This window comes from Musa acuminata, chromosome BXJ3-8 (genome assembly GCF_036884655.1).
Source record: "Musa acuminata AAA Group cultivar baxijiao chromosome BXJ3-8, Cavendish_Baxijiao_AAA, whole genome shotgun sequence".
Classification (NCBI taxonomy): Eukaryota; Viridiplantae; Streptophyta; class Magnoliopsida; order Zingiberales; family Musaceae; genus Musa; species Musa acuminata.
The window spans coordinates 50,006,563-50,025,414 of NC_088356.1; the positions used below are offsets into that span (position 1 = coordinate 50,006,563).

General features: G+C 42.5%; 4 protein-coding genes across 4 annotated transcripts; 1 reads left to right on the forward strand and 3 right to left on the reverse strand.

Annotated features, from left to right (window-relative positions):
* Positions 1 to 5,007: 5,007 nt before the first annotated feature.
* Positions 5,008 to 6,182, forward strand: LOC135644862 (nudix hydrolase 17, mitochondrial-like). Its single transcript, XM_065162800.1, has 5 exons — positions 5,008 to 5,215; positions 5,312 to 5,414; positions 5,503 to 5,586; positions 5,684 to 5,812; positions 5,895 to 6,182. The coding sequence occupies exons 1-5, from the start codon at positions 5,142 to 5,144 to the stop codon at positions 6,009 to 6,011; spliced, it is 507 nt and encodes a 168-aa protein (XP_065018872.1). The 5' UTR covers positions 5,008 to 5,141; the 3' UTR covers positions 6,012 to 6,182.
* Positions 6,183 to 7,933: 1,751 nt separating this feature from the next.
* Positions 7,934 to 8,840, reverse strand: LOC103996446 (pectinesterase inhibitor 11-like). The gene is made up of 2 exons (XM_009417369.3): positions 8,767 to 8,840; positions 7,934 to 8,664 (listed from the first exon to the last, which is right to left on the reverse strand). Exon 2 carries the CDS (start codon positions 8,609 to 8,611, stop codon positions 8,015 to 8,017), a length of 597 nt encoding a protein of 198 aa, XP_009415644.2. The 5' UTR covers positions 8,612 to 8,664; positions 8,767 to 8,840; the 3' UTR covers positions 7,934 to 8,014.
* Positions 8,841 to 9,555: 715 nt separating this feature from the next.
* Positions 9,556 to 11,703, reverse strand: LOC103995807 (3-ketoacyl-CoA synthase 6-like). Its single transcript, XM_009416504.3, has 2 exons — positions 11,565 to 11,703; positions 9,556 to 11,341 (listed from the first exon to the last, which is right to left on the reverse strand). Exon 2 carries the CDS (start codon positions 11,255 to 11,257, stop codon positions 9,782 to 9,784), a length of 1,476 nt encoding a protein of 491 aa, XP_009414779.2. The 5' UTR covers positions 11,258 to 11,341; positions 11,565 to 11,703; the 3' UTR covers positions 9,556 to 9,781.
* A 3,494-nt stretch (positions 11,704 to 15,197) lies between these two features.
* On the reverse strand, positions 15,198 to 17,295 carry LOC135646229 (pentatricopeptide repeat-containing protein At2g33760-like). The gene has a single exon (XM_065165562.1). It carries the CDS (start codon positions 17,282 to 17,284, stop codon positions 15,359 to 15,361), a length of 1,926 nt encoding a protein of 641 aa, XP_065021634.1. The 5' UTR covers positions 17,285 to 17,295; the 3' UTR covers positions 15,198 to 15,358.
* Between the last annotated feature and the right edge of the window lie 1,557 nt (positions 17,296 to 18,852).

Sequence of the window (18,852 nt, forward strand, 5' to 3'; positions counted from 1 at the left end):
GAGCATATGAAGGCGTGGCGCCTGTTCTCCGCACCAACTGATAGCGAGCCACGTATCATTTGGGCTTTCGTGGGCCGAGTCGTTTCTCGTGGTCGACGGTCGGAATCGGCCCACGTGGCGAACCAGAATGCCTACCATGTGTTTTTACCTATCTCTCCCGTTAAAGGGCTGTAAATATCGTATTTACCCCTGTAAAGTTTAATATAATATGCATGTCCTTTTAATATAATATTATGATCTTCCATTTATGCCCTCCTATAACATCCTTCATTCATCCCTCCCCTCAAAAAAAAGAAATTAGGCTAAATATTATTGATTATTCTTATTGATTGTTCTTTTAAAATTGAAAATATCAGCCACATAAAATAGTTAAAATATGTTTGAAATCATTACCCTCGTAATTGGAGTTATAGTGATATGTTGTTGTAGTGGCTAGCAATTGATACAAAAATATTAATGAAATTTATGTGATTTTATGGAATTTTGCGCCAATATATATATATATATATGCTAAATTTTTATTTAGAGGACTAAATATGAAGATATTAATTTTATCTTATTTTAATTTTTTTTCATATATATATATATATACGATAATTAATTTTTAGGATGATTATTATTCAAGGTGATGATATACACTATTTTTATGTATATTATTGCAAATAAATAGATTTGAAAAGGATGATTAGCCAAACAAAAACTTTTGGAACTAATACATTATTTAATTAATATGCTGCATGGAATGAATTTAAGCCACAAAAAAAAAAGAAATTCCATTTGAGTGCACCAAATAAGCCCATGGGCTGAAATAGTTGGACATGGGATTTCTGCATCAGAACCAAAGGAGTTTATACTATATATATACATATATATATGTATATGTATATATATATGTATATATATGTATATGTATATGTATATGTATAACTCATTGGTTTGAATGGATCCTTTAGCAGGAGCTGAAGGAAAGAAGAGAAGTCGATGATGCCCATTGATTGAGACCACTGAATGCATGCAGTGGTTGTGTACATGAATGAAAGGAAGACCATAGAGCAAGTTGCCTGCCTCATGATGGAAGTCGAAGAGAAAGAAGAAGAAGGATTCCGCCATCTGAAGCTACTCTGATCATTGCATGCGGCCGTGGATACATATGAACAGCAGATTAATTGGCAAATGTGGACATGCAGCATCCAAGTAGTAGTTCACCATTTGCTGCCAATGTGATGCCGCCACATTCTTATGATGAGGAGAAGAAGAGCAGCAGGTTGGCAAGATGTGGACATGCATTCACCATTTTCAACTATTCTGAGGCCATCTGCACGCCTCAGATAGGAGGAGAAGATACGGAACCCTAGAAAACTTGGTTTCTGCTTTAGTGAAGATGAGCAGGCCATGCTTTGTTGTCTGCGTTCCCCCTGCCGACTGACTAATTAAGTTCAAGCACTTTGGTGTAGTGAAGTCATCATCACCTATCACTGACAATATTGAAAGCCTTTCCTCTACACGTCACAAGCATAAGATATTGTGACAGTAGAGTAAAAGTATTTTTCTGTCGCTTGACATCATCTGACACATACAAGTTTGCATGAGAAAATCAAATCCAATGGCTTGCCTTCATACATAAAAGATGGTCAAATAAAGATTTGTTTGAAGTGCCTCATCATCCCACCACACAAGGTGCATGTACCCTTTTCAAGATGCATGAAGGTCGCCGGATGAAAAGAGGTGTGCTGCGCAACCTCGTGCAAGGCAAAATTCACGTTGTCTGGCGCAGGAGACAATAGCAGTGGGCCATGAGCAAACCCCAATGGACTTGTTTGCAACGTGAATCGATCTAAAAAGAGATGATGATTATGAGGACGACTCACATGCAAGTGTAGCTTCTTCATAGCTCCTGAAGCTTATCCATTCCTGGGTCTGCTTCAGGTGTGTTTTGAGAGAGAGAGAGAGAGAGAGAGCTTCTTCATAGCTCCTGAAGCTTATCCATTCCTGGGTCTGCTTCAGGTGTGTTTTGAGAGACAGAGAGAGAGAGAGAGAGAGAGAGACCATAGTCTGTTGGACAATAGTCCTCCATTATATCTACTTTATGAGAGATAATTTGATTGGTTTGGAGCTTAAGAAAAAGAAAAAGAAAAGCCTTGTCTAGAAAAAGACAAACTAGGGCTCTTTAATCTAAAAGATTATCCTGAAGAATAAAAGCATCTCATTAGACAACAAAAAAAAATTGAGAATAATGATGTGTTGTCTCTATCCTACTGGAGTAAGTATAGTGAAAAAGAAGAAGTAGACTCTTTGTTGCAGATAGAATGATAACATGTTTCTTGTTCTTTTTCTTTTCTTTTTGGAGGGATGTAAAGATAAGGACTGGAAAACCATTTTGTGCTTCTCCATATGGAAGAAAATGTATCTATCTCTCCCCCATTAAGTATTTAGTATCAATAAGGACTTCAATGGATTTATTCTCTTCCTATTTCTTACTCATGATCTTGAGCCCTCTAGAATTAATACTAAATGTTGGGAGTCTATATATAACTTATGGTTTTGTAAATTGATTGAAAAAGACTCAATAGTGATGAACAAAATTTCTAGTCCATTGCATATTAATTTTATTCTTCCATATGAATTATTTTGGTCTACCACCTTCCATGGAATCAGAACCAAAAAAATTACTTAGTATCATATTTATTCTCCTTCACTATCTATTTATTCTCAAACAATAATTATGAGAATATCTAATAGCATATTCTTTTTTTTATTTTAAAAGATAATATCTATCTAATACCATATTTTGATTAAGCATTATGCAAATCTTAATCAAGGTTGTTATATATGAGATTAGACATCATAATAACCTAAAATTCTTAGTAATATGAGGCTGATTTTATTTCAACATTGTCACTAAATTTTTGATCTTGGGCAAAAGAAAATTGTAGTCATATCATCAATACTAGTAGTGTTCATTTGTTTTTATTCTGCTGAACAAAATTTCTTTGCTCTTACTCTTTTGCAACCAAACATGAATTTAGTGTTATTATCACTTGGAAAAGTCATTCAGCTTTTGTTTGATGCTGAAGGAACCTAAAGACATCAAGGAAAGAATAATACAACGTGTCTTTGTTCTTTTGGGAAGACAAAAGATTCCATAATCATTATCGATATTATTTTAATGATGCAACTATTCAATGAAAGTTAGGTAACGCATAAAAAGCCAAATTAGATTAATTATTATAAATGTGAATTATGAGAATAGAATAAACATGAATTATACAATTTTTTTCATATTTTCTTTAGCATTATCCCTAAAATCTAATATGTGAATAATAGTTTACCATGATTTGACTATTAATCCCACTAAGAAACATTAAAACAAAATAAATTTTACTTGAGAATTGTAACATCCATTTCTAATCTCATATTAGAAATGAGCTAAAGAATGACATCTAAATATCTATTAATTTTATACTAATAGTTAAGGCTCTACGAAGTTAATAGATACAATTTTTGTCGGCATAATTTCGAGGCATGATAAGCAATTAATTTTAGTTTAAATATTTTATACTAATAGTTAAGGCTCCACGAAGTTAATAGATACAATTGTTGTCACACCCGACATAATATCGAGGCATGATAAGCAACTCAAGTAAGAAAGGATATATATATATATATATATATATATATATATATATATATATATATATATATATATATATATATATATATATATATATATATATATATATATATATATATATCTAGCATATTGCATTGACTAAGATGAGCAAAAAATTTTCAAGTATTAAGCAACATAATAGGAATAATTCAAAAGAGATTTTTTTTTTTTTTTTTGCGTTAATATGTGATGAAGATGATCTTTATAAGATATACAAACTGATATTTTTTAAAAAATATTTTGAATGCATAAAAATAACGATGGCGAAGAATAGAATATGAAATTTCGGCACTAAATTTTCGATAGATTATATAACAAGTAATAATCAATCTATTGAGACAATGGAGAATTGATTGGCCTTCCGAATTGTATCAAATCTTGATTTCTGATCTACATGACTTATTATTCAGTAGATTGTTGAAACATTTTTTTATTTCTTGAGAAAAAATGCCTAGAAAATAATGTATCCCAACACATTTGCCTCCACCCACAAAATCAAGCAATCAAGCTTAGCTAACACCTTTGAACTAAATCATTCACCACTCAATCAAGTTTGACTTAGCAATGTTTTCAAAAACAGTGTATTTCAAAACATGTTTCCAATGTTGTGTGAAAAATGCTCCTATAGCCGACTAAAGTCCGCGCCGCATATTTGTTTATTTCTCTTTTTATTTGGTGGTAGTCTTAAATCCACATTTAGTTTGGGTAAGAAAAATCTTATTCAGATTTGTCCGACAAGCATACAATGCATCGAATCTTGTCATGTCGGTTTGTCTCTTTACAGCAAAAGAACAAAAAATCGAACCAAGTATTTGACACCATTTGTATGGGGCGACTTCTTCCTAGTCGATGGACGGCTACGCTAATGTTCACAGTTGTAGCCTATACATTGCCGACAATCGAAATGTTAATCTCATGGGGGGAAGCACAGAGTTGAGACGAGAAATCGGTGAGTCGTTTGCAGCCATCAACACCGCCGACCAATGGGAAGACTTCTCGTTACAAGCATTCCGTAAGGTTATTGCTCGGTGACTCAGGACGAGACATGGAAGCGTGTCTGCCAGGTTGAAGATGACGAGTGAGTTAATGCGGGGGAGGGGGCGGAAAAGGTTTGACCCGTCTGAGGCCGAGTCACGAGGGGGGATTCGCCGTTGGCCAGCAAACCAACGGCTGACTTCTGATTCATTGTAACCGGTCTGATACGATCAACTCGGTTTCGAGGCCGGGTCAACTCGCTTCTTTTTTTCCTCGGAGCATCGCCACGATTCCTGCTCGAAGTCATTGTGTCACGCGTGACGAGTGATGATCGGAAGCGACGGCCCACCCGCTGCGCCACCACCTCCGTCTTCTATTTATAGCCGTCTTCTCGCTGTCCTCATCCACGAATCCAAACCCACTCCTTTCTCTTTCCCTTGTATTATTCTCCTCTTTCGTTTCTCGTGGATCACCGCAAAAAGGGAGGAGCAAAAAGATGGTGTGCATGGTATCTCGACAGGGCCGGCAGCTGCAGCGCTACAGCAAGGCCGGCAGCCGCATCGTGGTCGGGTATGTACCAACTGTCGTTTGGTTTGGTCGTTGGGTCGATGGAGAAATGGGAGGAGTTGTGGGTGTGTCTGATGCAGAATGGCGGTCGTGTTGCAGGTGCATTCCTTACAAGTTCAACCGCGGCTACGATGATGTCGGTACGTCGATGGAGGTTCTCGTCGTCAGTTCTCCCAAAGGGAACGGGCTGCTTTTCCCAAAGGTTTGTAAGCGCAATGGCTTCACCTCGACATGTATCATTCTTCGCTAAGATCACTCCTTTACGATCATGGTTTCTTCTGACCTTACAGGGTGGTTGGGAGACCGATGAGACCATAGAACAGGCAGCCTTGAGGGAGGCATTGGAGGAGGCAGGAGTGCAGGGGAACGTTGAGGTCAGCTCCCGATCCCTCCACCTCCCTCCTATTCGAACTGTTCAATTTGTGTTGCTGCAGCAGTGCTGATAGTTTTATTGTGGGATCATTGCTACAGGGTAAGCTCGGGAAATGGAGGTATAAGAGCAGGACCTACGATGCGTACCATGAGGGCATCATGTTCCCCATGAACGTGACGCAGGAGCTGGGTGACTGGCCGGAGATGCACCTGCGAGAACGCAAATGGGTAAGCACGCGAACTCACCGAGTTGTCTTTTAGGTTAAACCGGGCGTGTGATCTCATTTCTTCCACTGGTTCGATGGATCAGGTCACGGTCGCAGAGGCCAAGGAAGGTTGCCAGCATCCATGGATGAAGGAAGCTTTGGAGAGATTGGTGAGACGGGTGTCGAGCTCAAGAAGGAACAGTGCTGCACCGGCCTCTTAGAATTCTTTTGACCTGTTGCATTTTGAATGTAGATACATAGTCACAATGTTGAACTCTCATGCAATCAGATGACTGATAGTTTGGCAGAGTTCGATCATTCTTTAATTCCTTCTACCCCAATAGTTTCATCCTTGTCAAGGAAATAAATCAAAGATAGTATTCTTTTTTTGCCTTTTGGGTTATTATTATTCCCTGTGCTCTCTACTGTGGAAAAGGTCTGTCACACATACAAAATTGTCTTTTGATGCCATCAAAGTTCCATTAATTTTAGAGAAAGCTAAGCAATCAATTTGCAAGATTCAATTACCTGAAAGATAAGCCAATTTGTATTGTTCAAGGAACCATGAGTTCCAGCAAAAGCTTATGAACCAAAACATGCATCACTACATATCCCACTCTCTACTTTCTGTAGGACTGCAACTCTTACCATCATAATCTCATGATGATCATACCCTTTGACCTTTGGGAAAGAGTCTGGTACATCACTAATAAGACAATCCTTGGAATAGATTTCTAATCATTAATTCTTGGTAAGTGAATTTTGGTATAGTTCAGCATTTCAAGACCAAGAACTGATAGTAAATTGACAACAGAGATGGAAGCAGAGAATGTTTGATGGATACTTTCTGCTAGATTTATGGCTACAGACAGAGGATCAAATTTGATGGTGAAGCATGGCTGGTAATTACACTCGAATACCAGTATGTATAATCTCTTGGTCCCAACTACATGAAATACACAAGAATTATCTCTTCTTCTTCTCCTTCTTCCTCGAAGGAAAACTAACAGAAGCAGCAAAGAGTGATTTTGACTATCGATTGGGAATAACACTGCATTTCTGTGGACTCATGTGGTCCTTCATGTGGGTACCATCAGAGTACGGGAAGAACAAAGTGATAGAGGAACCACAAGGAAGATAACAGGAATTGCCTGAAACCACAATAAACACGAGGATACAAACATGGCTCGGAGTTTACTGAGCACTTGTCTGTGGACATGAAGCCATTGCTGGTGTCCTGTGAGTGTAATTGTTTTGCCTCAGCCCTGAGGTGATGGCCATATAATGTTCTCAGAATAATTATATATATATTATCCCATAGTTAATTATGATTAACATTTTAATCCTTATATTTTTAAAAATAATATTTGGGTCACTATACTTATAAAATTAACTTAGTTGACAGAAAAAATCGCATGTTATATGAAAAAAAATGAATGAATAATTTATTATCTTTTAAATTATTAATTATATATATATATATATATTTTTTTTTTCTCGATTTCCACTGCAATGCTCTTTCGCTTGCTTGCCCGTCGTACTTGCTTGTCCACCCCCCCCTCTTTCTAACCTGATCTCTTCCTTGGCTAACTACATCGTCACCTTTCGAAAGAATCGAGAACTTACTAGTTTGCCCTATCCTATCCTGCTGAACTTGCTTTCTTGAAGGGAACAATTAAGAAATTTCTTGTTTCGACAAATTTTGCTCATCTCTTGTTTCACTTGTTGTGATGATTTCCTCTCCTTTTCTCTCTGTAGAACTTGATTCCTTTCAGGGTAAGAATAAAAAACTTGTTTGTTTCGACAAGTATTGTATGTATATATATGATTTTGATTCTTCTTGCATTGTTAGAATGGTGACAAGAAAAAATCGAGAAGAATTTAAGAAATTGTTGTCTCTAACCATTAGTGGTGTACAAAACAATTATATGCTCTTATCCATCTCCCTAAATTCAACCATTACATTCCTCATAGTAGGCATGCATCGTTGCAATAAATTAGTCAAAGGATATATGATGTTCGAATGCAAGATCTGAAGCAATCTTGTGTGATCTATCTTGTCGTAATTAACTTTCTTCGGATAACTGCTAATGAAAGAAAATTTGAAGTTCTTTGGCCTCTGTCAAACTTTCTACTACGTATGTAAGAGATTCAAAATATTACTTTATGGTCTTCGAAAATGTTGACAGTAGCAGAGGGCATGAACAAGGAAGACAGGCAATTATCATCTGTTGAAGCCGAGACTGTGTATGAGCGCCAGGGCGTTGCTGGTGTACTTCTCCACCTTGCGCACTCGGTGGCAGACGTCGGCCTTCACCGAGCCGGCCGCCACCATGAGCAACCCGTCCGTGCAGGTATCCTCGCACGTCAGCGCCGCGCTCATCCACGTCAGGGCGTTGGACACCCGCGACGCCACCTTCGGTCCTACCGCCCCAGCCAGCCCCTTCAGCTCCTTGACCGTGTTCCGCGCCCACTCGGCAGCGTCGTCCAGCTGCTCAGAGCAGTCGCGCAGGGCGCCCCGCTCGGGGCCGGTGGCGTTGCGGCGGAGCGCTGCGACGTGGAAAGCGGTGGACCGAAGCCGGGCGAGGGTGACCTTGGCGGCGACGTGGGCGAGCTCGACGGTGCTCTGCTGGACCTCGTTGGCGTAGCCGGAGAGGGACGTGTAGCAGAGGCCCGGGTACAGGGTGGCGGCGCAGCACTTGCGTATGAACTCCGTGGAGTTGCTTCCGGCGCTCGGGGTTTCCTCGCTTAATGCCGCATTCACGGCGCCCGCGAGGAACACGAAGAAGAAAACATAGGCGTAACACACCACCACCTTCATGGCGAAGTGGGATTGAAGCTCTCAGCTTTGGTCTTCTTCAGGATGTAAATGCTCTACAGAAAAACAAAATGCTACAATAAGAACAAAATCTCCAATTTTCTCTTCACGAATTTACAGTGGTTGCACGACTACGTGGCTTCCAAAGAGGCACATACCATAAGATCAATCGACTGCATTTCTTCTTGCCATGGATGCCATAAATCAGCTCGCGATCCAATTGTCAGATGCCATGGGGCGAGCATTCTTTGTTTCGTGCGGGCTAATGGCCGAACGACACATGACATGGACAGCGACGAATCGAGCGTCCGATGCAGGATGTGGCCGTATGCGGTGGGCATCATCACGTGTTCGTCCAACACACACAACTTTGTTGCGCCGTCCTTTTCTTGCAGCAGCAGCGACAGCGCAACCATAAGCATATCGTATAAGAATTCTACCCAAAAATAACGGAATTGCATAGGCATACGAAGACCTTAACATGAAACCATAGTGTAAGTGCATAGTACCTAAAATTATCTTGTTTTAGAGTTGTAAACCAATAGCCACTGTCGTTCTTATCACTGAGAATGCTGCAAACACCTCTTTTCTAGGGTGTTTTACAAGCCTGCCTTGTTTGAGAACATCAAGGAAATCAACCATCTTTGTTAGGGTTTCCAACTTTTGAGGGACCAAGAAGCTCAAAGATAATGAACATGCAGTGAATTGTGACACCAAATCTATATAAACATGTAAATGTTCAGTATAATGAACCAGCCTACTGAGATTGGGCACTCCAAGTGTCTTGAGTTGGACTGTGGGCAACTTGCTTGAGAGGTACGTGTGACAGGTGCTTTTGCCTCACATTCTTGGTTCTTTATCTCCCACAGAGGCACAGCAGGCCATGTACGAGGGGGCAGAAGCATTTAACACTTGTCTCAACTGCTTACAGACAAAAGCAATTCGTCTATGGATGGAATCGGTCACTATCAACAAACATAATGCATCACAATGAGTACAGCTTCACTCTCTCTATATCACCCACACACACTCTCTCTCTCTCTCGCAAGAACATGGCCATGCACGAAGCGTGGTGTTACAGGAGGATACTGTCGATGATGGTGGAGGAAGTACAAGAACGTGTGTGTTTGTAGTGGTGATGAATTGGAGAAGCAACGCGGAATGGATCCACGGTTAGAGCTTTACGATCTCAGGGATGTCGACGGGGTATCGGTCGATGCAGTCGGTCCAGGGACCGTCGACGGGACCTTTGATGGTGCGCAGGCACTTCCAGACGGCGCTGTTGCACTTGAAGCCGCTGCCGAAGCCGATCTGCCACACCCGGTTGCCGCGCCGCATCCGGCCCTTGGACTCGATGTAGTTGAGCTCGTACCAGAGGGAGCTGCTGGAGGTGTTGCCGAAGCGGTGCAGCGTCATGCGCGAGGCCTCCACGTGCTCCGCCGACAGTTGCAGGCTTTTCTGCAGCTCGTCGATGACGGCGCGGCCGCCGGCGTGGATGCAGAAGTGGTCGAAGGCCTGCTTGAAGTCGGGGATGTAGGGCTTCCACTCTGGGTTGATGAGCTTTCGGCCGACGAGGTTGAGGGCGAAGAGGAGCTGCTCCGACATGGGGAGCACCAGCGGCCCCATGGTGGTGATGTTGGACTTGAGCGCCTCCCCGGCGATAGCCATGAGGTCCTTGGAGAGGGAGATACCGGAGTGGCCCTCGGCGTCCTCCTCCTCGTAGACGCAGCGGTACGCGCGGTCGTCCGCGCCCTTGTGGGTGCGGACCACGTGCGCCAGCCGGTACTTCGCGCGGCCGGCCTCGCGTCGGCGGTTCGACAGGAGGATCGCGGCAGCGCCCATGCGGAAGAGGCAGTTGGGGAGGAGCATCGACCGCTGGTTGCCGGCGTAGAAGTTGGGGGTGATGATCTCGGTGGAGACGACGAGCGCGTTGGCGCGGGGGTGCACCAGGAGCAGGTCCCGCGCCAGGTCGATGGAGATCAGCCCCGCGCTGCAGCCCATCCCGGAGAGGTTGAAGCTGCGGACGTTGCTCCTCAGCTTGTACTTGTTGATGATCATCGCGGAGAGGGACGGCGTCGGGGAGAAGAGGCTGCAGTTGACGACGAGGACGTCGATGTCCTTGGGCCTGAGGCCCGTCTTCTTCATCAGGTCGTCAATGGCGGAGAAGATGACGAGCTGGGCCTCGGCGCGGGACGCCTCCATGGTGGGGTTGGGGGGTATGTAGTGGTTCGCGGGGGGGAGGCAGGTCTCCTCACCGAGACCGGAGCGCTCCAAAATCCGCGTCTGGAACTGCACGCTCTTTTTGTCGGAGTTGATGAGCCGCGTGTGCTCCATGAAGGTGGCGAACGGGACGCGGCATGTGGAGGGCGGCTTGAAGCAAGCATAGTCGACGAGGTACACTGGCCGGGGGCGGGACATGAAGTACAGGGCGGCGACGAAGGCCACCAAGAAGACTGCAGAGAGAGTCTCGATGGGCTTTTCCTGGAGGGATCGCCATAAGGCCATGATGTCGTCGGGGCCGAGCTGGAGAAGCTCCCAACCCACGGCTGTCATGGACCCGACCAGAAACAAAGTCACGAAGTTATTCACGATGAAGCGGTAGCCAAACTTAGCCCACATGGGGAACTCGGGCAAGGGCACGGCAGGCATCTTCTTCTCCGCTTGAAGGCCTCCTCCTCTTCTTCTGCCTCTTGCTATCGTTGGGATGAAAGAACCAACAAGTTTGGCCCGCACCTGAAGAGAGTTAGAGATACTTATAATAAGAACAGGAGGAGAAGAGAGAGCAAGCAATGAATGGAGGAGGCAGATGGGTGGTTTCAATGACTCCAACCAATCACCAACTAACTAGCCTAACTTACGTAGCGCTTCTCTCTATCTCATGCATGTACACGGTCTCTCTGTGCACACTTCATAAAAAAGAATAGAAGACAGACCAATTCATCAAATGAGAATGTACCTCATCAGGTACTCAGTCTAACATGCTGGAGGCTTGTCCAAGAAGAGTTGAGACTGAGTTCCAGTGGAAGTTGGGACAGTTGTGGAGGGTGAGCAGACTTGCACCTGCTTGTGTGTGTAACCTGTGTTCCAGTCTCTGCAAACACATAAACACATGAGTACCAGTGCAGTGAATGAGAGGTATTTAATTACTATACAAATTGCAAGGGCTAATTTGATGCTGTTCAGCTTAGTTGGTACATAGCTTGTGGATGAATCATTTGGATAATATGCATCAGCATGCTCATTGTCAGTGCAACTGTCCACACCAACTTCTTCTAGTGAGATACTCGAAGGTCTTAGCTACTCCAACTATCTTAGCATCACTCGGAATAAGAACTACTGGATCCCACTACTCGAAAAACAAAAAAATTGGCATTGCTAGAGAAATATATTAAGACCACAAGAAGCTTCCAAACTGAAAAATACTTGAAAGGCTTTTTTTTTTTCCATGCAAATATTCACATCATCAGAAGAAAACTTCTTTCTCAGACTATCTTAATCTAACTAAACAATTAGCTCAGTTGTAATGGGACATGCATCACTTTTAACACAACTAAATATTTAGAAATTGAGTGGTCATATCACATGTGGCAACCACTGCATACCGAACTTTACATATGCTTATTACAATATTTATAAAGGAAAGTTCCCTCTTGCCCACAGCATGTATCTGATTTAAATAAATCCGACCATTGAACATCTAGTTCATACCAAGAACATTTATGGATGCTCCAATCTCTGGGAGTTTTAACTGCTGGAGTTGGAAATTTTCAGAGATAGGCATGACTAAATTATACTGCACATTGAGATTAAAAAAAATAAAAGAACAATAAATGTAGATAAGAGAAGATAGTGAGAGAGGGAAACTAGAAGAGGAGGATGACCCGACAAGTCTCGGAACTCTGCTGGACCGTAACGTAGATTCAGCTTTGCTGCAGCTGTCCCCATCTGTGTCCTGATGGTTAATCTGATAAAGAACCTGAGCTTGGTACCACCAAGAGTAGTTATTTCTCATGGTCTTATGTCCTAACAGTTACCAGTAGCCTTCATGATACGTGTAGTAATCAAGCTGCAATGGAGCTTTGAATGCTCAAAAGCCTCCTGCGGATATAGGGAAAAGGATGTTAGATGAAAAAGGATTAAAGGATGCCATATACACAAATCTCCTTGGTGACTTGTCATTGAAGTAGCAAGTGATTTACTATTTTCCATGCTCGAGTTACAAAACCTAGCTCTATCCAGTGAACTTGGTATAAGATATTTTGAGATTTTGTTGCTACCGGAAAGCCTACAAGATTATATATACCATTAAAGGAGCTGCAATTCTAAAATTTAGTTTCTTGCCTATGGTGACATCATAAATGATTCTTGGAACAGATTGTAATAAAATCAAAATGCAATAAAATGTCTCTAATTTGTTCTTTTAGTATAGCTAGATTTAGGTCAAAAAATTCTTTGGCGAACCTGTTCCAAGAATTGAGGGTTTAACACTTACATTGTTGGTCTAGTGGTGGTATACCAGACTCACTTAACAAGAATTAAGGGTTTAAAACCTTATTCGACATATTTGAAGGTGTTAGGTAGCTTAGTTGTTACAAACTTTAACAGTTCATTACAAGATCCTGGGCTCGAATCACACTTTCACCATTTACCACCCCTTGCACACAAAAAAAAATAATTTTATGTGTTTTTAACAAAGCATAGGTTTTCATTTTCCACATGTTGCCTTCTAAAATGAAACACCTAAGAAATCTATATTTATATAAACTCACATCTTAAAAGTTAATTAGACAAGGCAAAAATCAATTAGTAAGAACATATATACTATACAAAATTAATTTAGTGAAACAGTTACACATACATCAATTGTTTTTACTATGGATAAAAATATTCTGGATATTGCGATATAAATTAATGTGGAGATATAATGATTGATCATATAATATTTCTGACTTGTGATTTTTTTGTTATACCATATATCACATCTAAATAACTAATTTACCATTGTTTTTAGCACAACAAATTCTTTGGTAGAGAGGAATCAATTCCGATCATCTCCACACCTAGTGCTTAGCTAGTTGTCTCTTCTACATACAGACTGGAGTAAGATGTGTAAATGTCTCACTCAGCTTTCTGCTTGCTCTAAACACGTAGGGTTTCTGATTTTCACTCTAGATTAAGGAAACAATGCTGCAACTAGACTTAAGGAAACAATGCTGCAAGTTGCAGATAAATGTTAACTAACTTTGTAAAAGAATTTCTCCCACGAGATGCAGAGTTCCAATCATGTCTTTTGGTATACCTCCTGTTTAAAGTCTCGTACAGAACAACCAATTTTAGACAACATTAGGATAGATCTGAATCCAACTTTGGTATTGAAAGATCACTTCATATAAGAAACAAACAACCCTTGAGCTCAATTGAAGCAAATACGCAATGAAACAGCAAATGACATGGTGGAATTCACATGATATTGAATAATGCATGATGGTATTGAGCTTGTAAACTATCAGCATTTGGTTATCTCTAAATTGAAATGTGTCATGCTAGCACAAGCGTTATGTTTAAATGATGCAGAATAGTTCACATACGGGCAGTTAAAGACATGCAAGGTTCTCTATTGCCACAATTTGTTAAATTTAAAAGGCATTAGCAGCACAACAACGAAAGATGTTGTTAAAGCTTATAAACATATTAGACACCCTTAAGCTTATGGGATTTAATCAAATCTTTTATCATGGTTTCAGACGATTGCACCATACAATTGGGTTTTGTTCATACATAATACATTGAAATGACTTGTGTGAGGGGACATTACAGCTTGTAAATATATTGTGTTTCCTAATAGCTAAAGATTTTGGATTTGTGATTACCAAATCAAATCATTATGCAAACATATGCAAATGCTTGCAGGAGACAATTCAGTTGTAGGCATTACTTCAGAGGTTGCAACATTAGGCTGAAAGACACAAGATTTTGGACATTGCAATAGGTTTATTCAAAGAATTATGATTCATCAAACATAAAAAACAACAAAAACCGAAATGCAATGCCAGTATGGATTCAGTTTTGTTGGGTTTTGTGATCCAATTAATCTTTCCCTTTAACTTACACCACTTCAGCCCCGTGGATTCAACATGCCGAAACAACGATCAAGAATCAAAAAGAATATTAAGAATTACAAAAGACGAAACCTCCAGCAATGCTGAGATGTTTGGGGATGCGCCTAACGCTGGCCCCGGACCTCCACTTCTTCCCCGGTAGGCCTTATCCGCGTCGATACTATGATCGTTGAGCCCGAAGTCGCAGGAAGGGAGGTAGCAGATGCGGCGGCGGCTTTGCAGAGCAGGAGAGCTCGTTGCGCTTGCCTTTGGCGCAGAGTAAGATGGGAACCTTGAAAGGAAGTCAAGTTAATAAAAGAAAACATGGAGATGAAATGAAAGAGAGGAGAGAGAGGGAGCGATGGGAACCTCGAAGGAAGAAGCAGGGAGGAGGAGGAGACGGGCGGCGAAGAAAAGGGCGGCCATCGCGGAACGGATGACGAGCCCGGAGGAGTGAGAGAATCGCAATTTGTAGGTCCATCAAGACAAACTGAGCCTCCAATGAGCCCAATTTAAATCAAATCACGGAATATCACGTGAGCCTCACGTGTCTCTTACCATAAGCATCAAAGAATGATCAGTACACGTAAATATAAATAGCGGTGTCCAACTCACATAGGCAAAATACAGCAGCAATTGTTGGGTTCGCAGGCTACCAATAATCTCGACAGGAACACTCGCCGTCCTTGAAATGGTGGTATCGATTCACATCTCTTACTATGATTTCTCTGCCAACAATCGCCGAAATGAACTTGATGGCCGTGTGACAGTCCTCGCAGACTCTCAGGTTCTTCGTCACCAACAGCGTCGTCCCCGGCGGCGTGCTGATGAGTCCAAATGCGATGGCCAGCCTCTCGCTATGGCTGCGAACCATGTTCCTCTTCTCGTCGTCGCCCACGTCGTGGAAGACGGGCATCGTGTCCGGCTCGTATCCAGCCTCCGCCATGAGCCCTTCCAACCTTTCCAGCTCTGCGTATATCGCCCCCGAGCTGGGATGCGACAGATCGCCGACGAGGAACGCGTGGACCTGGTTCTTCACTTCGATCCAGCTACAGGCAATGCTCTTCTTCAGGCCTCTGTCGGTCATCAGCTTCCTCACCTCGGCGGCTTCCTGCCACTTCCCGGCTTGTGCGTATATGTTCGATAGAAGAACGTAGTTCCCTGCGTCGTCCGGCTCCAGTTCGATCAGCTTTTGCAGTGCCAGCTCCCCCAATTCCACATTCCGGTGGATCTTGCAGGCGTTCAGCAAAGCACCCCATACTCCAGAGTCGGCGGCCATTGTCATGTCTTGGATGAGCTTGTATGCTTCAGCTAGTCTGCCGGAGTGGCCAAGGAGATCTATCATGCAAGTGTAATGCTGCACCGCCGGTGGAATGCGGTAATCGCTCAACATCGAGTTGAAGAAGCTCCTCCCTTCATCTACCAGACCTCCATGGTTGCAAGCGGAGAGGAGGCCGACGAAAGTAATGTGATCAGGAAGCACTTGATCCTCATCCCTCATTCTGTCGAACAGGGCAAGGGCTTCGTCCGCATGGCCGTGCATGCCGTACCCGCAGATCATGGAGTTCCAGGAAACAATCCTTTTCTCTGCGAGCTGCTCGAAGAGCACACGAGCAACCTTCACCCAGCCGCTCTTGGCGTACATATCCACGAGCGCGGTCTTCACCTTGTCTTGGGAATCAAACCCGCGCCTCCAACTCAATCCGTGAATCTCCCGCCCTCTCGGCAGAGCCGCCGCATCGGCCGAAGCGGAGATCACGGTCACAAGAGTAGCGAGAGTCGGCGTGAACCCACGCGCCACCATATCACGGCACAGAAGGAGCGCCTCCGACGGATGCCCGTTCTGAGCGTAGGCGGCGATCATGGAGTTCCAAAGCACGACATCTCGGTTCGGAATCCTGTCGAACAATTCTCGAGCATGGTCGACGCACCCGCACTTGGCGTACATGTCGATCAGGGCGGCACCCACGAACACGTCCGTTTCCCAGCCGGTGCTTACCACAAGCTCGTGGATCCCCCGCCCGGCCTCGAGCGCGGAGAGGGCGGAGCAGGCCTTGAGGACGAACGGGAACGTGAAGTTATCAGGCGCGAGGCCGCAGTCGAGCATCTGGTAATACAACGAGAGGGCGACCTCGTGGGGCCCAGTCCAAGCGTAAGCTCGGATGAGGACGTTCCACAGAAACAAGTTTCTCTTAGGAATTCTGTCAAACAGCTTGTGCGCATAAGTCACATGGTCGCACAGGCAGTACAGATCGACGAGCTTGGTGGCCAAGATGGCGTTGTAGCCGAGGCCGGAGAGGAGGAGGCGGGCGTGGAGCTGCTTCCCGGGCTCTAACGCCTTCCGGGAGACGAAGGACCTGAGGAGGTTCAGGTAGTCGTCGTAATGCCGGGGAGTGCTGCGAGGGAGGACTGAGGAGTTCAGATCATCAAGCGGTTGTTGCCGACGAGGAGGAGTTGCGGCCGGAGGCGAAGACCAGCTCAACTGCCTTGGGTGACTCGAGTCGGGAAGGGGATGACGGGAGTGGGGAACGGCGAGAGGTTCGAGTCGCCTCGCAGTTCGATTCAAGGAACGATGCATAATATATCGGGTATAGCCCACGACAGGCGACGCGCAAGCGGTACGAGTACATATATAAAGCACAAACCCGAATCATTCGTAACGGGTCGAATCGGATTTGCTACCCGATCCACTTAAAAGAAATCTTATGTTACGAAACCCGAATCCGAATAGATACACATCAATCGGACTCAAATTATTTGAAGATTGCACCGTTTGTATTTAACTCATTGAATCACAACAAGGTGTTTGTCTAAATGCCACTTATCCTAACATGCTGATTGGTCTTGTACTTAAGAGTTCATCACTCATGATCATTAAATAGGTTCATTTTTCAAACTAGTTATTTGGATGTTTCCAAACGAAAAAAAAAAAACTTAAAATCAAAGAAAAAATCTAATAATCAATCATCAATATATATATATATATATATATATATATATATATATATATATATATATATATATATATATATATCAGAAAATCGATATAAGATTTCACATAGGTCGATAACTCTCACTTGCATCCATGAAAAAAATTAAATCCTTCATTATATGAGATCAATTGTAAAACTTTTGAATTATCGAGTATAATCTCTTTATATACCATTTTCACATAAGCCCAAAAAATGTATACTTTTTCTCGTACTCTCTTTAAAACCCTAAAGAGCACCTAGATATTCTCGAGAAACCTAAAAACATAAAAGGTATTTCTTGTATTTTTTATTTCTCACACCAAGAATAGATTAGAGATATACGAGATATTTATAAAAAAATAAATTCTAATTATTAGGTTTCTTCCTCCACAAGGACTTACTAGAATTTTTTATCCTCTCATGATATTGGCTTCAACAATATCAAAATATTTATCAATCCTAATGATATTACCGTAATGTAAAATTTTAAAGCTGAAATTACAAACCAAACAGATGTTTTTGAAGCATGATCAGTGGTTGAATTACTTGATTAATGACACTCATTACTGTTGGCCAACTCAAAGATCTACAGCCCATTTAAGCTGGTGTTCAGAAGAAACATCTAATGACACTCATTTCTGAGTTGAGTTTTGCTTTAAGAATTGGAAGAAATTGACTCTGTGCTTGATGCTGCTGAATTCTTTACTCTTTTTTCCCTTTATTAACATGAGTAATTGCCAAATATAAGAAACTGAACTTTTATAGTACAGATTGAATGTTCAATCTCTTTCAACTTTTCCATGCACATCATCTTGGTGAGCTCACTTCTTTTCAGTGGTGGCAATGAATTTAAAGTGCACTTAAATATCACAGTATCTCAAGCCTGCGCTATGCATACATTTCCATAACCTTTGTTTGCCTTTAAGCTAACAAACCAATGGCACTAACTATTTCTTTAACCTTGAATTGAGGATGGTTAGGATATCAAATTAAAGGTCAGCCAGTCATGAATTGAGGCTTGTTTTGTGCTGTGGTAGTTTCTTCAAAGCCATCCAAAAGAGCTCCTTGTCATGGCATATGACAGTAGTTCAAGTGCTACAGCAGCAGAGGCACAAAACTGAGTACCAAAGAAACTATTGACTGAAACCATGCAGAGATTAATGCAGCTCATAGC